This window comes from Oryx dammah, unplaced genomic scaffold (genome assembly GCF_014754425.2).
Source record: "Oryx dammah isolate SB20612 unplaced genomic scaffold, SCBI_Odam_1.1 HiC_scaffold_2, whole genome shotgun sequence".
Lineage (NCBI taxonomy): Eukaryota > Metazoa > Chordata > Mammalia > Artiodactyla > Bovidae > Oryx > Oryx dammah.
In genome coordinates, this window is record NW_024070186.1 from 120,379,639 (window position 1) to 120,403,352 (window position 23,714).

Here is a 23,714-nt window from a genome sequence, read left to right on the forward strand (position 1 = left end):
TTGTCCCTTGATAGTGCATTATTTTTTCTTTTTCATGTGTCCATAATTCTTGGCTGAAAGCTAGACTTCATGATTATGAAAGTAAAGACAGATACTAAGAAAACTGGTGCTTGGAAAATGGCATGCCTTTTCTTCTGCTAGCCTTTACTGTGAGGCATTTAAATAAACCTAGTCATGAGCTAAGTGGGCTTGTTACTGCTATCATGTGGGTTGTTGCTATCATGACCTTCAGTGCACCACTGGTTTCAAATTCCTCCGCTGTCATATTGTGTTGAAGGTGGAGCCTGGGTTGTCAGATAATATATTAGGCTTTCTGAGCCACGTTAAGGTCTCGCTCCCATTTTTTTTTCCTCCCCCCCTTCCTCGTCCCCACTGTCACCAACATCACATTTTTTTTTTAATACCACTGCTTAAAAATATAGTATGTCTTAGCTTGGGAGCCATAAAAAAAGAAAACAAACAGCTATGGACAGCATTTGACCCCATGGGCCACAGTCTGCCAACTCCTGAGGTAAAGAATAATCATGTTAAGCAGAGAAACAGAACATATAAGACCCAACTGAAACTTTTATAAATAAAAAAATATAATGTCTGAGATGGAAAATACATTTTATGGGATTAATGTCAGATTGGACTGCAGAAGACAGTGTCAACACACACACAAAGACTGAAAAAAATGAAAAGAACAGTCAGTAATATGTGAGTCAACTGTGGATTTCCTTCAAGTGGTGTCCTTCAAGAAAACATAATGGTCGTTTCTAAAAAAATTCTCAAAGGAATTTTACAAATTTGGGAAAAAGTACAAACCCAAACTTCCAAGAAGCTTACGAGTAAGAAATGTGAGAGAAACTACTGTGTAAAATTACACTCAAATCTCTTAAAACCAGTAATAAACTTCAAAAGATCAAAAGACACTAATAAGAAAATGAAAAGGTAAGCCACAGTATAAGGAAAAGTATTTACAAATCACATATCTGATAAAGAATGTATAACTAGTATAAAGAACCCTTAAAACTCAATAAAGTAAACAATCCAATTTAAAAATGGGCAAAATATTGAAATAGACATTTTACTAAAGAAGATAGGCAACGAAGAAAGGTACATGAAAAGATCTACCATCAATAGCACTGAGGAAATCCACCAAAACTGAGATACCACTATGCAACTACTAGAATAGCTATCATGGAAAAGATAAATAGTAAGTTTGTCAGTGAACATGTGGAGACACTGAAACCCTTATAGATAGCTGGTTAGAATTTTAAAGGTACAGTCACTTTAGAAAGAGTTTGGCAGTTCTATGTTAAACATAAAGACTCTGTCTGCAATGCAGAAGACCTGGGTTCGATTCTTGAGGTGGTAAGATACCCTGGAGAAGGGAATGGCAACCCACTCCAGTATTCCTGCCCGAGAAGTCCACAGACACAGGAGTCCACCAGGCTCCTCTTGCATGGAGTCACAAAGAGTTGGACGACTGAGTGACTAACACTATCACGAAAGTAAAAGTCACTCAGTTGTGTCCGACTCTGCAACCCCATCGACTATACAGTCAGTGGATTTCTTTAGGCCAGAATACTGGAGTAGGTAGCCTTTCCCTTCTCCAGAGGATCCTCCCAACCCAGGGATCGAACCCAGGTCTTCCACATTGCAGGTGGATTCTTTACCAGCTGAACCACAAGGGAAGCCCAAGAATACTGGACTGGGTAGCCTATCCCTTCTCCAGGGGATCTTCCTGACCCAGGAATAGAACCGGGGTCGCCTGCACTGCAGGCAGGTTCTTTATCAACTGAGCTATCAGGGAAGCCCACAACACTATCATAGGATATTGCAATTCCATCCCTAAATATCTAGTCAAAGAAAATAAAAACATTTGTCCACTTGTACACAAATGTTCATTGCCAAAAGACTGCAAACAGTCCAAATATCCATCAGTTACTAGATTTACAAAATGTACTGTATCTATAAAACGGATTACTATCCAGCACAAAAAGGAATGAGCTACTGATGTGCTAAAACATGAACTTCAAAAACATTATTCTAAATGAAAGCACTCATATGTAAAAGCCTACATGTTGTGATATATTATTTACATGGAATGTCTAGGTATAAAAGGTATAATATTAAGATAGAAAACAGATGTTCCTTGGGCTGGGGAGAGACTAAGGATTGTTCCAAAGTGTGCAAGAGGGATATTTTAGGGGTGGAAAATCGTAGTAATACTGGATTGTAGTAATGGTTGCACAGCTTTATAAATTTACTGTAAATCATTTGCTGTTGTTGTTTAGTCATTAAATCATATCTTACTCTTTTGCGACCCCATGGACTGTAGCCTGCCAGGCTCCTCTGTCCATAGGATTTCCCAGATAAGAATACTGGAGTAGGCTGCCATTTCCTTCTCCAGGGGATCTTCCCTACCCAGGGATCAATTAATAATACTTAAATTGCAAGAACTTAGTGGAAATTATGCCTCAATAAAGGTATAAAAGAGATAACTAGCAGTGGGTAAGGAGTGTAGAGGTAGAGATAAAAGAAGGCTGATGATATATTCATAATTATTAAAGCTGGTGATGGGCAGTTCATTATACTATTCCTTTTAATTCTGTGTAGGTTTGTCATAATCTTAAAAATTAATAAAATGCCGCATTAACAGAGATGTAGGGAAACAGGTCCCGTCTTATATGGCTGGCAATATTGTATATTGGCTCAACTTAAACAGAGACAATTTGGCACAATCAAAATGATAAACCTAACATTCTCTGATCCAGCAATTCTACTCCCAGGATACCTGTACAATATGCAAAAATCCTTGAAGTCAGATATTTCAGATTCAGGTCCAGATCACCACAATAAGGCAAATATTGCAATAAAGCAAGACACAAAATTTATTTTTTTGGTTTCCCAGTGCATATAAAATTTATGTTTACACTATACTATGTAGTCCATTAAGTGTGTAACAATATTATGCATAAAAATGCATATACCTTAATTTTAAAATATGGCTAAAAAGTGCTAACCATCATGTGAGTCTTCAGTGAGCTGTACCAGTAACATCAAAGATCATTGATTACAGATGATAATAACAAATATAATAATAATAAAAAAGTGTGAAACACTGTGAGAATTACCAAAATAAGACAAAGACATGAAATGAGCAAATTCTGTAGCGCACTAACAGACCTGCTCAATGCAAGGTTGCCAGAAACCTTCAATTTGTAAAATAGTTACCTATGAATCAAATAAAGCAAAATGCAACAAAACAAAATATACCTGTATATATTCCTAGGGCCATTCATACATGGCAATTAATTAAGGGGTTGTTGATAAAGGGTTCTTGATAGCAATGCTGCTGCTGCTAAGTCGCTTCAGTTGTGTCCGACTCTGCGCGACCCCATAGACGGCAGCCCACCAGGCTCTGCCATCCCTGAGATTCTCCAGGCAAGAACACTGGAGTGGGTTGCCATTTCCTTCTCTAATGCATGAAACTGAAAAGTGAAAGTGAAGTCACTCAGTCGTGTCCGACTCTTCGCAACCCCATGGACGGCAGCCTACCAGGCTCCTCCGTCCATGGGATTTTCCAGGCAAGAGTACTGGAGTGGGGTGCCATTGCTTTCTCTGCTTGATAGCAATAGATTGGAACAAAATCTAAACACTCATTAACAGAGTACCAGTTAGTTAAAACTTTTAAATATCCATAACATTTAAATACTCTACAGTCAATTTAATGACCGATGATAGTCCTCTATAACGGGAAAAGATATCCAAATGAAGAAAGGGTGCATACTATAGCACCTTTTAGCATTTTTGTAAAATGGAGGAAAAGCAAACGTGATTTTTTTTGTATATGCATAAAATATCTTTAGAAGGAAACCCAAGAAAATGATCACATTGATTGCCTATGGAAATGGAAACTATAGGACGTTTTTACTGTAAACAAAATTGAAGGATATAAATTGAACAATATCTCTTTGTGTGTTCACCATACCTCTTGAATTTTGAACCACAAACATGTATTATACTACCTACTCAAAACTTAAAAAATGATACAAAGAAAATCTTAAAAACAGCTCCCCCAAAGGGTACATTATATACAGGGAAACAAAAATAAGGATGCCAGACTTTTCATCAGAAAAAAAAAAAAAAGAATCACACAAGCCAGAAAACAATGGATAGACACCATACAGAGTGAAGTAAGCCAGAAAGAAAAACACCAATACAGTATACTAACACATATATATGGAATTTAGAAAGATGGCAATGATGACCCTGTATGCAGGACAGCAAAAAAGACACAGATGGGTATAGCGGACTTTTGGACTCAGTGGGAGAGGGAGAGGATGAGATGATTTGGGAGAATGACATTGAAACATGTAAGAATCGAATTGCCAGTCTATGTCCGATGCAGGATATGGCACGCTTGGGGCTGGTACGCGGGGATGACCCAGAGAGATGTTGTGGGGAGGGGGGTGGGAGGGGGGTTCATGTTTGGGAACGCATGTACACCCGTGGTGGATTCATGTCAATGTATGCCAAAACCAATACAGAATTGTAAAGTAAAAAAAAAAAAATTATAAAAAAATAAAAAAAAATAAAGTACCAAGGTAAAAAATCCTATCAACCAAATATAAAATCAGTGGAAATACCTTTCAGAAACAGAGGTCTTTCATCTCCGTGACAATCAGCACACCACACGACAGTATCATATCTGTCTGAATGCTGACAACATTGTGAGGAACCTACAGGATGAAAGCTTCACCCAGGGAAGCTTTATAAAGGGTAAGAGGAGTTTGCCGCTGGAGAAGAAAAGAGAATCTCCCCCTTTCTTGGTGTTTGAGGAGTCAGCTTGGGGTCCAGCAAACCCCACCCTGCCCCCAGTTCAAGTGATGGTCCTCTCTGCTCCAGTCTTCTCCACCCTTCTTGGATAAATGAAGACTGACTCATTTTCAGAGGAATGACTTTCCTCCTCACTGTGCTGGCCTGAGGTGTTGGAATAGCATGTTATTTTTCAGTGACTTCCTACAGTGGGGGTTCCTCCCTCAAGGTTGGGAGGCAATAACCACCATCCCAGGACTTCTCAATACATTTTTATTACCTAAACTGAAGAGAGTAGAAACCCCAGACATCTCTGTCAGTTATGCAGAAGGCAACTGCTAATGATTAGGTTTGACCAAGGAGGCAGTGGTGGAAAACTGAAGGAGGAAGGGACCTACAGTAAGAGGTCCTTCCCCGCTGCTCTTCTTCTTCTGGGTCCTAGTTAGAAGTAATTATCTCTCTTCCAAGGTCTCCTCTCACAAAGGTCAATACATCTTCCCCTCATCAACCATCTCCAGTCTCTTGAGTTCGAGCATTCCATCTTTGTTCCTCTGTCCTTCTATTTCCAGGGAAACAGCAACTTAACTACTAGTTGCTAAGTCTAGGTTCCTCTTCTCCGTGGTCTGTTCTCTCACATCTTCCAACAACTATGAAACTGGTTCTATAAATTAAATTAAATTCCCTCTACTGAATTATCTAGCATGATTTACATTTCCCTAATTAGATCTTAATTTAAATAACCTATAAATCTTACCTGTAACTTATAAATTTATCTTCACCTACTAAACCCATCTTTGGAGAATAAAATGGCAACCCACTCCACTATTCTTGCCTGAGAAATCCCATGGACAGAGGAATCCAGCAGGCTACGTCCATGGGACTGCAAAAGAGTAGGACACGACTGAGCGACTAAGCAACAATATAAACCTATCTTAATCAAAAAGACAGGAGACAAAAATAAATTTACTTGTGATTATTCCCTATATCACCAGCAGAAAATTATATTGCATCCCCCCAGTTCCAAACTTAGAATGGAAAACTTTTTCAAAAGTCAATGGCTTAAGAAAAATATAACCAATAGGATACAGCCAAGATGAGTGACAAATTTATTTTTATGAAGTATTTTTAAAATATGAGTGTGTCTTAGTACTTTCATTCTGGAATTTTTTAAAATTCAGACATAATTTTACATATAACATTATATTAGTTTCAGGTATATAATATGATAATTCAATACATGCATATATTGCAAAACGATCACCACAACAGTCTAGCTTAACATCCATCACCACATATAGCCACAATGTTTTTTCCCTATGGTAAAGAACTTGTAAGATCCACTCTCTTAGCATCTTACAAATTTATAATAAAATATTAACTAGTCACCAAGATATACATACATCCAATGACATGTTTATAAATGGAGTTTGTATAACCTCTTAACCATCTTCACCCATTTGGCCTACCCTCAACCCCCACCCATGGCAACCACTAATCTGTTCTCTCTCTGAGTTCAGTTTTGTTTTAGATTCCACAACACAAATCATTATGGTGTTTGTCTGACTTATCTCACTTAGTATAATACCCTCAAAGTCTATACATATTGTCACAAACGGCAAAACTGCATTCTTTTTTATGGCTGAGTTAGTGTTTATAGACATATGAATACACATATACATACAAATCACATCTCTTTATCCTTTCCTGTACTGATGGACATTTAGGTTGCTTTCATATCTTGGCTACTGCAAATAATACAGCCATGAACATAGGGATGGTGATATTTTTTGAGCTAACAGTTTTGTTTCTTTCCTATTAATACCCAGAAATGGAATTGCTATACCATATGGTAGTTTTTTAACTTTTTGAGGAGCTTCCATAGCAGTGCTTTCCATAGTGGTGGTACCAATTTACATTCCCCAAAACAGTGCAGAATAATTCTCTTTTCTCCACATCCTTGCAATGCTTATTACTTCTTGTCTTTTTGATAATAGCCACTCTAACAAATGTGAGGTGATATCTCATTGTGGTTTTGATTTGCATTTCCCTGATGATGAGTGATGTTGAACACATTTTCAAATACCTGCTGGCCATCTTCATGTCTTCTTTGCGAAACTATCTGTTCTTATCTGCCCATTTTTTAAAATCTGATTTTTCTTTTTTGCTGTTGAGTTGTATGCATTCTTTATACTTTTATATTCTGCGTAACAACCCCTTATCAGACATATAATTTGCAAGTATTTTCTCTCATTCAATAAAGTTGCTTTTCATTTTATTGATGGTTACCTTTGCTGTGCAGGAGCTTTTTAGTTTCATAGAGTCCTACATGTTGATTTTTCCTTTTGTTTCATTTGCTTTTGGTGTCAAATAAAAAAAAAATCATCACTAAGAACATCAAAAAACTTACCACTTGTGTTTTCTTCTAGGAGTTTGATGGTTTCAGGTCTTTCATTTGATTCTTTAATCCACTGTTAGTTGATTTTTGTGTATGGTCCAGTTTTATTCTTTTGCATTTTGCTGTCCAGTTTTCCCAAAACCATTTGCTAAAGAGACTCTCCAATCCCCACTGTATGTTCTTGGCTCCTGTGTTATAAATTAACTGACTATATATGTGTTGGTTAATTCTGAGCTCTCTATCCTGTTCGATGACCTATATGTCTGCTTTTATGTCCGTACCATACTGTTTTGATTACTATAATATTGTAACATACAGTTGACCCTTGAACAATCCTTGAACTGCACAGGTCCACTTATACCTGGATTTTTCTCCCCTAAATACATACTTTAGTACTACACAATCTTTGGTTGGTTGAAATCCGTGGATGTGGAACTTCAAATGCAAGGGCTGATGGTAAAGTTACTTTTCACTACACAGTGGATGGGAGAGTTGGTGCCCCTAACTTCCTCATTGTTCAAGGGTCAACTGCAATTTGAAATTAGGAAGTATGATGCCTTCAGCTTTTTCCTTCTCAAGTCGCCTTGCCTATTTAGGGTCTTTTGTGGTTCCATACAAATTTTAGGAATGGTTAGTTCTATTTCTGTCAAAATTTTAATGTACTGTTGCAACAATTAATGTATAGTTGCTAATATTTGATTGAGGATTTATACATCTGTTTTCACTGGACACTGGCCTATAATTTTCTTTCATGCTATCCTTGTCTGGTTTTGATACTAAGGTAATGTTGGCCTCATAAAATGAGTCTGAAAGTGTCCTGTTCTCTTCTATTTTGGGGTGAGTTTGAGAAAGATTTGTATTAATTGTTTGAATGTTTGGTAGAGTTTCCCAGTAAGGCTGTCTGGTTCTGAGTTTTTGTTTGTTGAGAGGTTCTGAATTACTGATTCAATCTTACTAGTAACTGTACTGTTCAGATTTTCTATTTCTTCATGATTCACTCTTAGTAGGAACTATGTTTGCAGGAATTTATCAATTTCTTCAGTTCTTCAATTTGTTGGGGTATAATTCTTCATAGTACATACAGCCCTCCTTATCCATAGGTACAACACACACAATACATCCGTGGATTCAGTCTACCACATATGGAAAATACTGGAAGGAAAGGGAAATTCCAGAAGGTTCCAAAAAGCAAAACTTGAATTTGCTGAACACTAGCAACCTACTCCAGTGTTCCTGTCTGGAGAATCCCAGGGACAGGGGAGCCTGGTGGGCTGCCGTTTATGGGGTCGCACAGAGTCGGACACGACTGCAGTGACTTAGCAGCAGCAGCAGTGATTTACATAGGTTTTATTCTGTATTTACAATGATCTACACAGCATTTACACTGTACTAATATTATAAGTCATCTAGAGATGATTGCAGATACCATGTTATTTTATGTAAAGGACTTGAGCATCTGTGGATTTTGGTATCTCTGGGGAAATCCTGGAATACGCAGTGAGACAACTGTAGTCTCTGATGATCCTTTTCATTTCTGTGGAATTGGCTATAACAACTCCCCTTGTTTCTGACTTTGAGTCCTCTCTCTTTTCTTGGTGAGTCTAGTTGAAAGTTTGTCAATTTTATCTTCTCCAAGAACCAGCTCTTAGTTTCATCAATCTTTTTAGTTTCTATTTCATTTAGTTCCACTCATCTATAGTTAATGTTCCCTTCTACTGACTTCCCTGGTGGCTCAGATGATAAAGCATCTGCCTACAATGTGGGAGACGTGGGTTCAATCCCTTTGTCAGGAAGATCCTCTGGAGAAGGAAATGCCAACTCATTCCAGTACTCTTGCCTGGAAAATTCCATGGACAGAGGAGCCTGGTAGACTATAGTCCATGGGGTCGCAAAGAGTCGGACACGACTGAGCGACTTCACATTCATTCATTCCCTTCTACTGACTTTGGGCTTCATTTGTTGTTCTTGTTCTGATTCCTAGGAATATAAAGTGAGGCAATACTGTTTGAGATCTTCTTTTTTCTTTGATGTAAATATTTATTGCTATGAACTCTCCCCTGAGAACTCCTGCCATATACCATAAGTTTTGATATGCTATATTTCTATTTTCACTTTTCTCAGTACTTTTTAATTTTTCTTTGATTTGTTCTTTGACTGGCAGTAGCATGTTGTTTAATCTCCACATATTTGTGAATTTTCCAATTTTCTTCTTGTAATTGATTTCTACTTTCATATCATTGTAGTTAGAAAAGATATGATTTGATATAATTTCATTTTTCTAAATGTTTTAAGACTTGTTTTATGGACTAACATATGATCTATCTATCCTATGCATTTGAGAAGAATGTGTATTCTGTTGCTTTTAGATAGAATATTCTGTATGTCTGTTAAGTTTACCTGGTCTAAAGTGTCATTCAAAGCCAATGCTACCTTATTGATTTTGTCTGGATGATCCACCAATTAATTAAAGTCCTTTACTATTGTATTGCTTGTCTGTTTCTCCCTTTAGATCTATTAATATGTGCTTTATGTATCTGGGTGCACCTGAGGGAGTTTACAATTTCTGTATAAGGAGCAATGAGCAAAATTTTGTCAAATTTTCAAAAACCAAAGATGTATTTCTTATTTGTTTTTTCTTCTGACTTCATTCCACAGTGAAAGCCAATAGTATAATGATATAGTCTAGTTCTGTCAACCAAAGCTACTATGGGAAGGAAATTAAAAGAATTATCAAGCTTTCCTTCCTTTAGTTAGAAAAAAATAAATACCATTTTTAAAACTACACATATTCATCCTTCTAGATTTTAATAGGTACTACAGGTGAGAATAGAGGATGTCATCTGATCACTTCACCTCTGCCAAAACAAATATACCAGTTAATAATCCCTATATCTTTTTGCCTTTAAGATGACTACAGTCTCAACGACTTCACTCCAAAATTAGCAAAAAGAGTAATAAAAACCAAAATTACAAGGAAAAAAGATGCCAGTCCACATATAGCACCAAATGAAATGCTGAACATTTAAACATGGTCAATGTAAGTAAATGCATATAGGTTTGTCTAATTTGACTTTAAACATGACGAATCCTGAAAGCAAAATATTCTAATGTAATAGCAAAGAAAAAACAATGTTGAGAGAATTTAGTAAGGGAATTTAATTAAGACCCCCAGTGAGCTCAAAAGGGATTTCTTCCTTAGAGAGAGAAAATGAAGAAATAGAAGGCTAGACAATCTTCATTTCTCTATAAAATAAAAAAAGTTCACCTGCCAACAATGATTAGTAAAGATAATGAATACAAAATTGGAGAAGGTTCAAAATAGTTGAAAAGTCAAGAACTAATAGAAGTGTTACATGTTGTAGAGAAAGGATATACTGACTGAGGCCTACAAAACTAACAGCTTTAACGGAGCTTTTGTTGTTGTTTAGTCACTCAGTCGTGTCCAATTCTTTGTGACCCAATGGACTGTAGCCTACCAGGCTCCTCTGTCCATGGGATTCTCCAGGCAAGAATACTGGATTCAGGTGTCATTCCCTTCCCCATTTGTGGGGCCTACCATCACCATTCCCCCCCGCTGCAAAAAAAAAAAAAAAAAGTCCTTTAGAATTAGCCTTTCTTCCTTTGATTTCTAGGCTGTCCCTTAAATTAGTTGAAACTTGGCCTTAAGTCATAAATACAACCAAATAAAACATGGTTTAACACAGTAGAGACTGAAGTTAGGCTCAAAGCCTATGTTTGAAGTATGGTACAATACAGCAACATAATCAGAAATGGTCTCTGATCTCTCATTATATGTGTGGCCTATGACAGTCTAGCCACTCTTATTAAGAGGCAGAGCATACCCACTTAGTTCCATGAAAAAGAAGGCCTTTGATCTTCTCTCCCTATGCAAATTGGCATATATACTTTTAATGTTTGCTGGTTTATATACTAAATGCTGCTAGCTGAACTAGTTATTGCCTCCAGTAGATCATGTGGGTCCTTTTAGACCTAATGGCTGCCAAGCAAATTATTACTTCCATTACTGAACCCTGCCTGGAATGCTGAAATTATGAACATTTACTTTCTGCCCAGATAAAAGAGGCTAGAAAGGCAACATTAAAGTTTGCTTTTATATAAAACTGATAAAGTTTACATTGTCTGAAGGCCCACTTAGTTAAAGGTGTTTGGCTTTGTTCTACTTGGAAAACTTAGAAACCAATATTTAACTGATCTAAAACAAGAAAATGATAGGAAAAAATAAACAGAATTTAATTAGCTTAGATGTGCAAAAATCCCTGAACTTCTCAGGTCTCAGTTTTCTTATCTATAAAAAGGAATTAATTTGAAGTCCTTTTTAGTGCCAACACATATGTACACACACGGTAAAATTTTCATTTCTTTAGAAAATACAGCTTACAAGGAAAGTCAACCCAGATAAAAATTATAATTAGTCCATTTAAGAAAATTCCCTACATGACTATTCATTTCTGTAGAATGTGAAAAAAAAAAAAACACTCCGGTAAGAATCCAAAAAACAGAATCCAGTTTCTTCTCTGTAAAGAACATCTTAGAAAAATTATAGATTTTAAATCTCCCAGCCTATAGAAGGTATATCTTCACATATGTGTTAATTTACAAGGTGTGTATTGGTTTTTATGAAAGTGAGCATATACAGACCAGGACAATACTACCAGAGAATATAGTGACTTTAACATATTACATATTATATATAATATATATTAGCATAAGACATGTTATAGATACTACTACTTTAGCTTGCCTGAACATTTTTTGTTAAGTGAATAAAACTAGGAAAATACATGATATACATCTTAATAAGAATTCTACAAACAAATATGAGTTATAGTGAAATACATTAATATCCTGACATCCTGGCCAAGCACCTTGAACATTCTGTTTGCCATTCCTGGAAGTTTCTTTTGCTCTTTTATTTATTTTACTCTCATCATTCCTTTAAAATTTAGCTGAAGTATTAGTTCACCAAGCATATTTTCCCTGACTTCCCAGACCAAGTCAGGTCCCCTGTTATATTCTCTCACTATACCATGTAATTGTTTTATACTTATATGCTACTGGAGTTGCTTATGTAGTAAGTCTATAAGATCTTTAAAACAAGACTTCATCTCTTATTTTCTATTTTATCTCTTAGAATGAAGCACAGAGATTTACAGAAGGAATGAATGAATAATTATAGAATAATTGTTAGAATAGTTTTCTGGCTCAAATATTTCAATAATATAGAACACTGTTACAGACTCACTATTCTTTTAATGGTACCACCATGTGGTTATTTGTCCATTTTTTTTTCTGGTATTAAAAATACAATTATCTTTTCTGCTAAAGTAAATTTAAATAATGCAGAAAGTTTCCCCTCTATGAAACATTACTATTTAACAAACCACTAAGATAATTTACTTTCTTTTGCCTAGCACTGTCCATCTTAGATACGATTTACTTTTGCTTAATACATTATTCTTTTCATGTGCAGTAGTAAAAAAAAAAAAAAAAAGCTAGCAAGGAATAAAAGTCAACAAATGACCTTAAAAATCTGTTTAACTACTTTTGAAAACTTTAAAATCATTTTCACATTATAATAAAAAAGTGAAATATTATATAGATGAAAGTGAAGTAATCCAAATTGGGAAAAATAATACAAATAAACACTGAATCAAAAATAGTACTTCTTGTTTAAAATTAATATATTTCTTTCAGTATTTATTTTCTTCTCTTTAGAAATCAGCAGAGAATAATTGAAAATGTTTTGGTAGCTTTCAAAGTATCATACAAAAATATTTTTTGAAATGACATCCATTATTTTTGTCTACCTACCTAGCCAGCTTTCTATCTCACTACCTCATTCACTTCTTCAGTAATCTCCTTACCTTCCAACAAATCTATGGTCCTTACGTGGTAGCCAATGTAGCATCCTCCTTTCCCCTTTTTCCCCTAGCTATGGGGTGTGTTTACTATCAGACAGGCAAAACTCTTATCACACTCTCCTCAACACAGTGATTACTAAAAGCACCAGGCAAATAACCTCAGCCAGGCCTGAGTTCCCAAAATGTTTTGGGAAATAGAAGTGGGAGCAGAGGGTTTCTTTTCTTTTGGTTAAAAGTAACTTAATCCCAGAATTGTCAGAAGCCCAAGAGAATGAAGCCAAAAAAAGGAGTGATGGAAAGTGACCAATTCTAGATATTTTATTCTCTGAATTCAGAAAATCCTGAAACTAGTTCTAATCCTTGCTTTTCCATGGTTTAGTCATCTAATAAATTGCTCCACACCATTCTTATTTTAATACTAGCCTGGGTAAAGATTTGTCATTTATAATCAAGAAGTCCTAATATTTCCCTAATAGTTCCTGGGGTCACGACTGAGCGACTTCACTTTCACTTTTCACTTTCATGCATTGAAGGAAATGGCAACCCACTCCAGTATTCTTGCCTGGAGAATCCCAGGGACAGGGGAGCCTGGTGGGCTGCCATCTATGCGGTCGCACAGAGTTGGACACGACTGAAGTGACTTAGCAGCAGCAGCGGGGTAAAACTGATAAATAGAAATTGTATATATTTAAAGCATACAATAGTAATCATAATTAAGCCAGTTAATATATCCATCACTTCACATAGCTCCTATGACTTTAAACACATATAAACTTTTAAAGAAGCATAATATACATGCTCTCTTTAAAATTTATATGTATATATCATATATATAAATCAAAAAACCATAAAGTTCGTATATATGAAATCTACACATCTTCGAGATTTAAAAATGCTAAGTGTACAGAAACGCTTCAACCCTGTCTCTTACTGCCAATGCCCCAGAATTAACAACTTCAGTATTTTTAATAGTAACTGACAATAAGCTTTGCTAGTATTTCTTGATTTACCAATTTTAACTATTATCTCTTAAATTTCTGTTATGATAAAAAAGAATTTAACTCCTCACACAACCAATTTCATCCTCCCAACAGTTATTCATTATTATTCCTCTATTATTTATCTTTGTAACTTTACTTACACTTTTATTTATGGTTTCCTGTACTACTGAAACTCCATTTTGTAAAATACAAAATAAAGGAAGGTATTAGCACTCTTGTCCTTCATTTTCAACTCACAATTTCCACTAAATAGTTTTACACTGAAAGGCTAATAATTTTCCTCTGTTCTGTAACTGTAACTATTTGTGCTTTTATAAGCTTAAAGTCAATAAGTATCGTGTGTATGTGTGTGTGTACGTGTGCACTAAGTCACTTCAGTCATTATTTCTTTGGGACCCTAAGGACCATTTCCCGCCAGGCTCCTCTGTCCATGGCATTCTCCAGGCAAGAACACTGGAGTGGGTTACCATGCCATTCTCCAGGGGATCTTCCCAACTCAGGGATTGAACCCACGCCTGTTACGTCTCCTGCATTGGCAGGTGGGTTCCTTCCCATGAGGGCCACCTGGAAAGTCCCCTAAGCATCATGTATATGAAGAATATATAAATAATATTTATATAAATAACATTCAGTGCATATTTAAGTAAGTGAGTTATCACTCTGTATCCTTTTCCTATTCAGATTATTTTTAATTTTCCTGGAGTATCTAATTGCTTTTTTATTTCCTTTACCTTGCCTACTTATATTATTACCTTAAATGGTTCCAAAATCTCAAGGTTAGTTTCAAATCTCCTACTGAATACTTCGCTCTTGAAGTGACATATCTGTAAGGCCTACTATTCGGCAGTGACCCTGGAACTTCTCTCCTTGCTATCTTAAGTAAAAAATACTGTTTTCTAGATCCACTGTCATATGATTTCAAAGTTAGTTTCAAATCTCCTACTGAATACGTCCCTCTTGAAGTGACGTATCTGTAAGACCTACTATTCGGCAGTGACCCTGGAACTTTTCTCCTCTCTATCTTGAGTAAAAAATACTGTTTTCTAGATCCACTGTCATATGATCTTTTTATATTATAACCCATTTTTCTGGAGCACATTCTCTAATAACTTCTTAAGAAAGAAAATGTGGACAAATCAATCTCTCAGGTCCTTACATGCCTGGAAATGCTGTTTCTACTCTCATACTATACTGAACAGTTTGGATGAGTATAAAATTCTACACTGAAAATAAGTCCTCATTAAAACTGTAGAGACACTGAATTATTATTTTCTATCACCCACTGTTGGTTGTATGAAAACTGATACCAGTCTGATATTCGTTTCTTTTTAGGTGACCTAGTTTTTTCTCTCTAGAAGGTATTCAAATCTGTTTTTTCATTCTTGGTATTTTCAAGTTGCAAAATGATGTATTTATCTGAGTATTTTTTTCTAGTCAATGTGCTAAGCACTTCTTGGGCTCTTTCAGTCTGGAAGTTTAAACTTGTTTCTGGGAAATCATTTTATTGTATCTCTGAAATTTTCCTCCAACATATATTCTGTAAATTCTCTTTCTGGAACTCCAACTAGTTAAATAATGAATCTCCTACATGAGGTCACTGCATCAGTTTTTTCTGACACATTCCTTCATTTTGGTTTTGTTTTACATTCTGGATTATTCAACTTTCCAACTCCCTAGAGAATTCTAAATTTTAACCATCATATTTTCTTAATTTCCACAAACTTATTTTTGGTATCTCATTATTCCTTTCACACAGCATGATACGTTGCTGTTTTAATGTCCTACAAATCTCAACTCTCTCTGAAAAGGCAAATTATAGATTTTATATTTCCCTTCTCATTTTTTTGTTTTCAACATTAACAGTATTTCTCCCAGAATTTTTTAAGTTTGTTTTCATTGTGTTTTTTCCATGATGAAGTCATCCCTCAAATGTCTGATAATTTTTGAATATCCATTAATATCTAAGGATTAACTGGGAACCCGAACCCTATGAGCATGTTTAGAGTTTGGTGATTGATAAGCTTTTTCTTTGGGGAAATTAAGTGATGAGGTAGCTGTCTCAAAGAAAAATCTTTAAATGCAAGAATACAAAGGTCACTGCTCCAAAGTCATTTAATTTCTTTAGAGAAAAAAAGAAAGTATCAATGCTGTTTCCCCACCTGACAGGCCCTAAGATCTGGTGAGTAAACTGAATGGAAAAACTGCAATTAATTCCTTTATCTGTATTCTCCCAAAGTATCATTCCCTACTCTCTATTTCATGCCTTGAATGTTCAAAGTCTATACCTCCCTAGGATTCCAAGGGGGAGGCATGACAGATAGTCTTCCTCCCATCTTAAAGGCTAGGATAATTTTGTTTTATAAGCTACCCACAGTTTCAAAAAATGTTATACAAATAATAAAGTATACACATACATAAAAGTAAATATACAAAACAACAAGAGTTGCACAAAATAATACTTTTTATGTGAGACACACTCTGATATTTTCTGTTGTATTTTGCAATGCTGATAAATGAATTCACAACCCACTAATGTGATATGAGTCTAATTTAAGGAGCCAAAAATAATTTAAAAAATTAAGTGGTAACTTGCTCTGCCATGTTTCAAAAACCACTCCTCTATTTTCTTTCCCAAAGAAAACTGCTGAAACCTTTTCATTCACTGATGACTCTTCTCTATTTTCTTTTCACTATATTTCCCCGTTCTACTTCTTTACTACTTTAGTAGGATCTGGGAAGGCAAAAAGGATAAATACAAGTGCTCAGTTTGTGATCTTTAACTCAGAGTCCTTTACAAGTGTTTTTAAAAACCAAAGTTTCCTAACCTCTTTCTGACCTGATTTAAGTTCCCTCTGCTAACTATGATGGCCTCAACTGCTCCTGGGACTTACAATTAAAGTTTGCCAAGAGACTCTGGGGAATTAAAAAGGAAAGGCAAGTGCTAATAGTAAACCTAAAAATCTTTATAACTATTCCATTTAACTCTAAAGCTAAAAGTAAAATTATGGCTAATGTTCAGAATTAAATCTAAACCCTTACATGAAGAAATGGAAATTTCTTTTTGAGGGAAGACTTTAAGAAAGGTTCTGTCTGCAAAAAAAAAAAAAAAAAATCAAAAACCAATTCTCAGATCAAAAAAAATACTTTGATGAGAAGTAAAGAGTACTTACAAAGCAAGGCTACTCAAAACATATTGTACGTGCTCACATTCATCTGGGAATGATGCACTGGCTGATGTAAAACAGCAAAGTGCCGTCTGAAGAACCTGAAGCTGTGGCAAAGGGACCTGCCATCTTCCAGCATAATCTTCAACCACCTGATAAGGAAGCAATCCAAAAAGTACATTATTAGAGAAAATGTTAAATTTGGATAAAACCTACTATATAAAACATTAGTTCAGCATGAACACAAATGATTTAGGAGGGGAAAAAAGTTCTTTATGTTTGTTGTTGTTTAGTTGCTAAGTTATGTCCACTCTTTTGTGACTCCATAGACTGTAACCCACCAGGCTCCTATGTCCATGGGATTTCCCAAGCAAGAATACTGGAGTGGGTTGCCACCTCCCTCTCCAGGGGATCTTTGAACCCACATCTCCTGCACTGGCAAGTGGATTCTTTACTGCTGAGTCACCAGTGAAGCTCCTCTTTATTGTTTAGTTTCATTGTATACATCTGAAAATAAAATGAACTATTATCTGAAAATGTGGGAAAAAATTATAATATATAAAAAACCATATGGTTCAACTGCCAAATCTTTATCAAATGTTGTAATAAATGCTTTCACATCCTATATCTAGTTTTTTCCCAAAGTACAAATTATCAAATATTAACATAGCTAGACAGCAGAAGATAGTAATAAATAAAATTAGAAATAAGCATCCATTATTATCATTATAATTTATATAGGACTGAACTAAACATTCTGGCAACAAATGGGTATTAAAGATATAGTGGTATGATACTCTTTCATAAACTGTACCATATTATGGGGAAAAGATTACAAAATAAAATCAGTCTTGGCTCTGTCACTTAACTAGTTTTATGAATTTGGGTATGTCATCTACCTTCTTTGTGCATTAGTTTCCTCATCATAACATGAAGATAACAATGCTTATCTTGCAGATTTACTCTGAGGCTAAACTGGGAACAATTTATGAGACAACAATTTAGAACTATCAATTGCTATAAAATGTTAATTATGATCTCTCATATGCAAGAGTACTGTATTCAAACTATTATATTCTAGAAATTCATCTTATAAAACCAGTTGGCAAACTATGGCATGTGGGCCAAAGTCAGCCTACCACCATCTTTGTATGACCTACAATCTAAGAATGGGCTTTACATTTTCAAATGGTTTAAAAAAATTTTGTGGTGCATGAAAATTACATGAAATTAAAATTTCAATATCCATAAAGTCTTACTGCAACATAACCAGGTTTATCCATTTACATATTATATAATCTATGGCTACTTTCCTGCTATAACAGGTTGAGTTGTCATGATGAAATCATATGGCTAACAAAGTCTAAAATATTTAATATCTGCCCCTTTACAAAAAAGCTTGCCAACTCCTGATTTATAGCTGGTAAAACTAGAGAAGAGTAGAACAGCCAAGAACATTTAGAGCTCAAGGACTTTTCATACTCATCACTTCCTGTTACAGGTAATTTTCCATGGGTCCTTGTATTTCCAGTTTTAAAAGAGACCCAGACTGCCTTTATCCTTTCAAAGATGTTTATAGGAAACAGCCTTGAATACAGAGATGATGTCTGTCTTCAAAGCAATGGCTCTCTCTGGAGCAAAGGTCAGGCAGATAGGCTTGCCCACTATTATAAAATATTGCTGCTGTTTGTTGCTGTTTAGTTTCTAAGTTGTGTCCCACTATTCTGTGACTCTGTGGACTGTAGCCCACTAGGCTCCTCTATCCATGGGATTTAAGATTAGGAGTCCCTAAGCTTGGGTTCCTAAGCTGTGATATAAACTTACTATGAGTTCAGGATTCATTTGGACCATTCACATAACCTTTGTGATATCTGAGAAGCAAAGGAAACCACCATGAACTTCAAGCTCATGTTGTTTGTTGTGCTATAAAAGTAACAGAGTCTGCTATCTCTGACCCAGGAGTTTCACTTCTTTGGCCATCAGTTGTGAAAATATGGCAATCTACCTTAGATAAAATCCCTGACTTTTCAGTTCTTTGATAATTCCAAATTTTCACACCAGGTGCTAGTATGTCTCCCATGTTTCTAGGAGCATGTATAGATAAGGAAGAAAGCTAGAGAAAGCTAGAGAGCATCAGCTCTATGAACTTGTATCCCCTTTCTATTATCTAGTACTTCTTAACCTGGGAATTATAAACTACTACTAACTATGATGACCCCAAGTAGGATAGACTTTTCCAAACCACTATAGGCAAAAAAAAAGGAGAAGGAGGAGCATGTAAATGGTGATTTCCTGGATTTAAATCTTCTCTTCACTAAAGTGTCTGACCAACTTTATTGCCTTTTTTTGGCCCACATAAAACCTCTCTGGTGCCACATTAAAAACAGGTACCTAACAAACTCACATTTTTCTATCTTTAGTTTGCCCTAATACATTTCTACTTAGAACCTTATTCACTTCCTATTTATGGGATGGGTTTATCTCCTTAGAAAGAACCTTTCTACTTTTTCAGGTTCTATAATCACTGTAGCTTCCCTTATTCACCAAGATTCAGCTATTAATATCCCACCTGATCCATCTGAACCCAAAATAGTAAAACTACTTGTGTGCAGTACTTCCCAATACGCTTCCCATAATACACATAAAGGAAAATAAATAAAACTAGTTGAAATTTACAAGCAGTTGGCCTTCAGTATCTGCAGAGGTTTGGTTATAGGATCCCCCAGTTCAGTTCAGTCGCTCAGTCATGTCCAACTCTTTGCGACCCCATGGACGGCAGCATTCAAGGCTTCCCTTTCCATCAACTCATGTTCATCGAGTTGGTAATGCCTTCCATCCATCTCATTCTCTGTCGTCCCCTTCTCCTCCTGACTTCAATCTTTCCCAGCATCAGATCTTTTCCACTGAGTCAGCTTTTCGCAACAGGTGGCCAAAGTAATGGAGTTTCAGCTTCAGCATCAGTCCTTCCAATGAAAATTCAGGACTGATTTCCTTTAGGATGGACTGGTTTGATCTCCTTGCAGTCCAAGGGACTCTCAGAGTCTTTTCCAACATCACAATTCAAAAGCATCAATTCTTCAGCACTCAGCTTTCTTTATAGTCCAACTCTCACATCCATACAGATTACTGGAAAAACCATAGCTTTGACTAAATGGACCTTTGTTGGCTAATTAATGGCTCTGCTGTTTACAATGCTAGGTTAGTCATAACTTTTCTTCCAAGGAGCAAGCATCTTTTAATTTCATGGCTGCACTCACCATCTGCACTGATTTGGAAACCCAAAAATATAGTCTCTCACTGTTTCCCCATCTATTTGCCATGTAATGATCGGAACAAATGCCATGATATTAGTTTTCTGAATGTTGAGTTTTAAGCCAATTTTTTCATTCTCCTTTTTCACTTTCATGATTCCAGCTTGTGCTTCATCCAGTCCAGCATTTCTCATGATGTACTCTGCATATAAGTTAAATAAGCACGGTGACAATATACAGCCTTGACGTACTCCTTTCCCAATTTGGAACTGGTCTGTTCTTCCCTGTCCAGTTCTAACTGTTGCTTCTTGATCTGCATACAGATTTCTCAGGAGGCAGGTCAGGTGGTCTGCTATTCCCATCTCTTTCAGAATTTTCCACGGTTTGTTGTGATTCACACAGTCAAAGGCTTTGGCGTAGTCAATAAACCAGAAATAGATGTTTTCCTGGAACTCTCTTGCTTTTTTGATGATCCATCAGGTGTTGGTAATTTGATCCCTGCTTCCTCTGCCTTTTCTAAATCCAGTTTGAACATCTGGAAGTTCATGGTTCACATACTGTTGAAGCCTGGCTTGGAGAATTTTGAGCATTACTTTACTAGCATGTGCGATGAGTGCAGTTGTGTGGTAGTTTGAACATTTTTTGGCATTGTCTTTCTTTGGGATTGGAATGAAAAATGACCTTTTCCAGTCCTGTGGTCATTGCTGAGTTTTCCAAATTTGCTGGCATACTGAGTGCAGCACTTCCACAGCATCATATGTTAGGATTTGAAATAGCTCAACTGGAATTCCATCACCTCCACTAGCTTTGTTTGTAGTGATGCTTCCTAAGGTCCACTTGACTTTGCATTCCAGGATGTCTGGCTCTAGGTTAGTGATCACACCATTGTGATTATCTGGGTCATGAAGATCATTTTTGTATAGTTCTGTGTATTCTTGCAATCTTTTCTTAATACCTTCTGCTTCTGTTAGGTCCATACCATTTCTGTCCTTTATTGAGCTCATCTTTGCATGAAATGTTCCCTTGGTATCTTTTAATTTTCTTGAAGAGATTTCTAGTCTTTCCCATTCTATTGTTTTCCTCTATTTCTTCACACTAGTCATTGAGGAAGGCTTTCTTATGTCTCCTTGCTAGTCTTTGGAACTCTGTATTCAAATGGGAATGTCTTTTCTCTTCTCCTTTGCCTTTTGCATCTTTTTTTTCCTCAGCTATTTGTAAGGCTACCTCAGACAACCATTTTGCGTTATTGCATTTCTTTTTCTTGGGGATGATCTTGATCCCTGCCTCCTGTACAGTGTAACAAACCTCCATCCATAGTTCTTCAAGCACTCTATCTATCAGATCTAGTCCCTTGAATAGATCTTTCACTTCCACTGAATAATCATAAGGGATGTGATTTAGATCATACCTGAATGGTCTAGTGGTTTTCACCACTTTCTTCAATTTAAGTCTGAATTTGGCAATAAGGAGTTCATGATCTGAGCCACAGTCAGCTCCTGGTCTTGTTTTTGCTGACTGTATAGAGCTTCTCCATCGTTGGCTGCAAAGAATATAATCAATCTGATTTCGGTGTTGACTATCTGGTAATATCCATGTGTAAAGCCTTCTCTTGTGTTGTTGGAAGATGGTGTTTGCTATGACCAGTGCGTTCTTTTGGCAAAACTCTGTTAGCCTTTGATCTGCTTCGCTTTGTACTCCAAGGCTAAATTTGCGTATTATTCCAGGTATCTCTGACTTCCTACTTTTTCATTCAAGTCCCCTATAATGAACTGCCGTGTAGGGCCACTCAAGATGGACGGGTCATGGTGGAGAGTTCTGACAAAACATAGTCCACTGGAGAAGAGATTGGCAAATCACTTCATTATTCTTGCCTTGAGAACCCCATGAATGGTATGAAAAGGCAAAATGATAGGATACTGAAAGATGAACTCCCCAGGTCGGCAGATGCCCAATATGCTACTGGAGATGAGTGGAGAAGTAACTCCAGAAAGAATGAAGAGATGGAGCCAAAGCAAAAACAACACCCAGGTGTGGATGTGACTGGTTAGGGAAGTAAAGTCTGGTGCTGTAAAGAGCAATACTGCATAGGAACCTGGAATGTCTGGTCCATGAATCAAGGCAAATTGGAAGTGGTCAAACAGGAGATGGCAAGTGTGGCATCGGCATTTTAGGAATCATCCAACTAAAATGGACTGGAATGGGTGAATTTAACTCAGATGACAGGATTGCCCACCCCATATCAAAATTTACAGATGCTCAAGTCCTTTATATAAAAGTGTATTTGCATATCATCTCTGAAATTACTTATAATACATAATACAGTGTAAGTACTATGTAAATAATTGCAAGCACACAGCAAATTCAAGTTTTGTGTTTTGGAACTTTCTGGGTCTTTTCCCAAGTATTTTTAATACACGGTTGAATCCACAGATGTGGAACTCACAGATATGGAGGACTGACTGAATCTTCTTACACCATTTAATGTCATGCCAGATACTAATATTGTACTATAATATTCACTATAACACTTCTTTATATTTTCCTTAAAATATATAAAACTTTACATTACATTGTCTTTTTACTCTGAAATATTTCTCCTGCACTATAACTTATTAGTAAGCACTTAACTAATGAGAGCTGATCCCGTGACAGCATAATATGAAGGTACTCTACCCAGCCACTGTGCAGCGAGGAACACACCTTATTATATTTGTCATTTTCTTTGGTATTCTATCTAATAAGTAACAGTTTTTATGGTACTCTATAATGAACTGCTGTATAGAGAATTACATACTTTATTTAAGAACATTAAAATATATCATCCAAATTACTACAGACTGAAATGTGTTCCCCTAAAGTTCATGTATTGAATGATGTCTTAACCCCGGTGTGACTGTATTTAGAAATAGGATATTTTGTTATAGCAGCCAGGGCTGCCTAACACACAAATGTATAAAAATAACACAAACACAGCAGTTTAAGAACCCCTAAAATATAAGGTGATCAACTAAAATAAGATTATGTTTCTTAACTGAGTTCTCCTTTTTTCTAACGCAACAGTGAAGACTGCCAAACACTAGTTTGTCACTAAGCAAAGAATCCTGATATCTAAATCCACGTTATAATAGACTAAGATCATTAACACAGTATCCAGGATCCAGGATGACTTTACTTCTATTAGCTGGCCATTCACACCCATGTCACTCTCCTACCTG

General features: G+C 36.1%; 1 protein-coding gene across 2 annotated transcripts in view; it reads right to left on the reverse strand.

Annotated features, from left to right (window-relative positions):
• The window catches only part of ZNF654 (zinc finger protein 654), an 89,651-nt gene that overhangs the window by 44,063 nt on the left and 21,874 nt on the right, over positions 1-23,714 (reverse strand). For both annotated transcript variants that reach the window (XM_040226849.1, XM_040226841.1), the window contains exon 2: positions 17,255-17,400. In XM_040226849.1, coding sequence (XP_040082783.1) covers positions 17,255-17,400 — 146 coding nt within the window. The remainder of the gene's footprint in view (positions 1-17,254; positions 17,401-23,714) is intronic.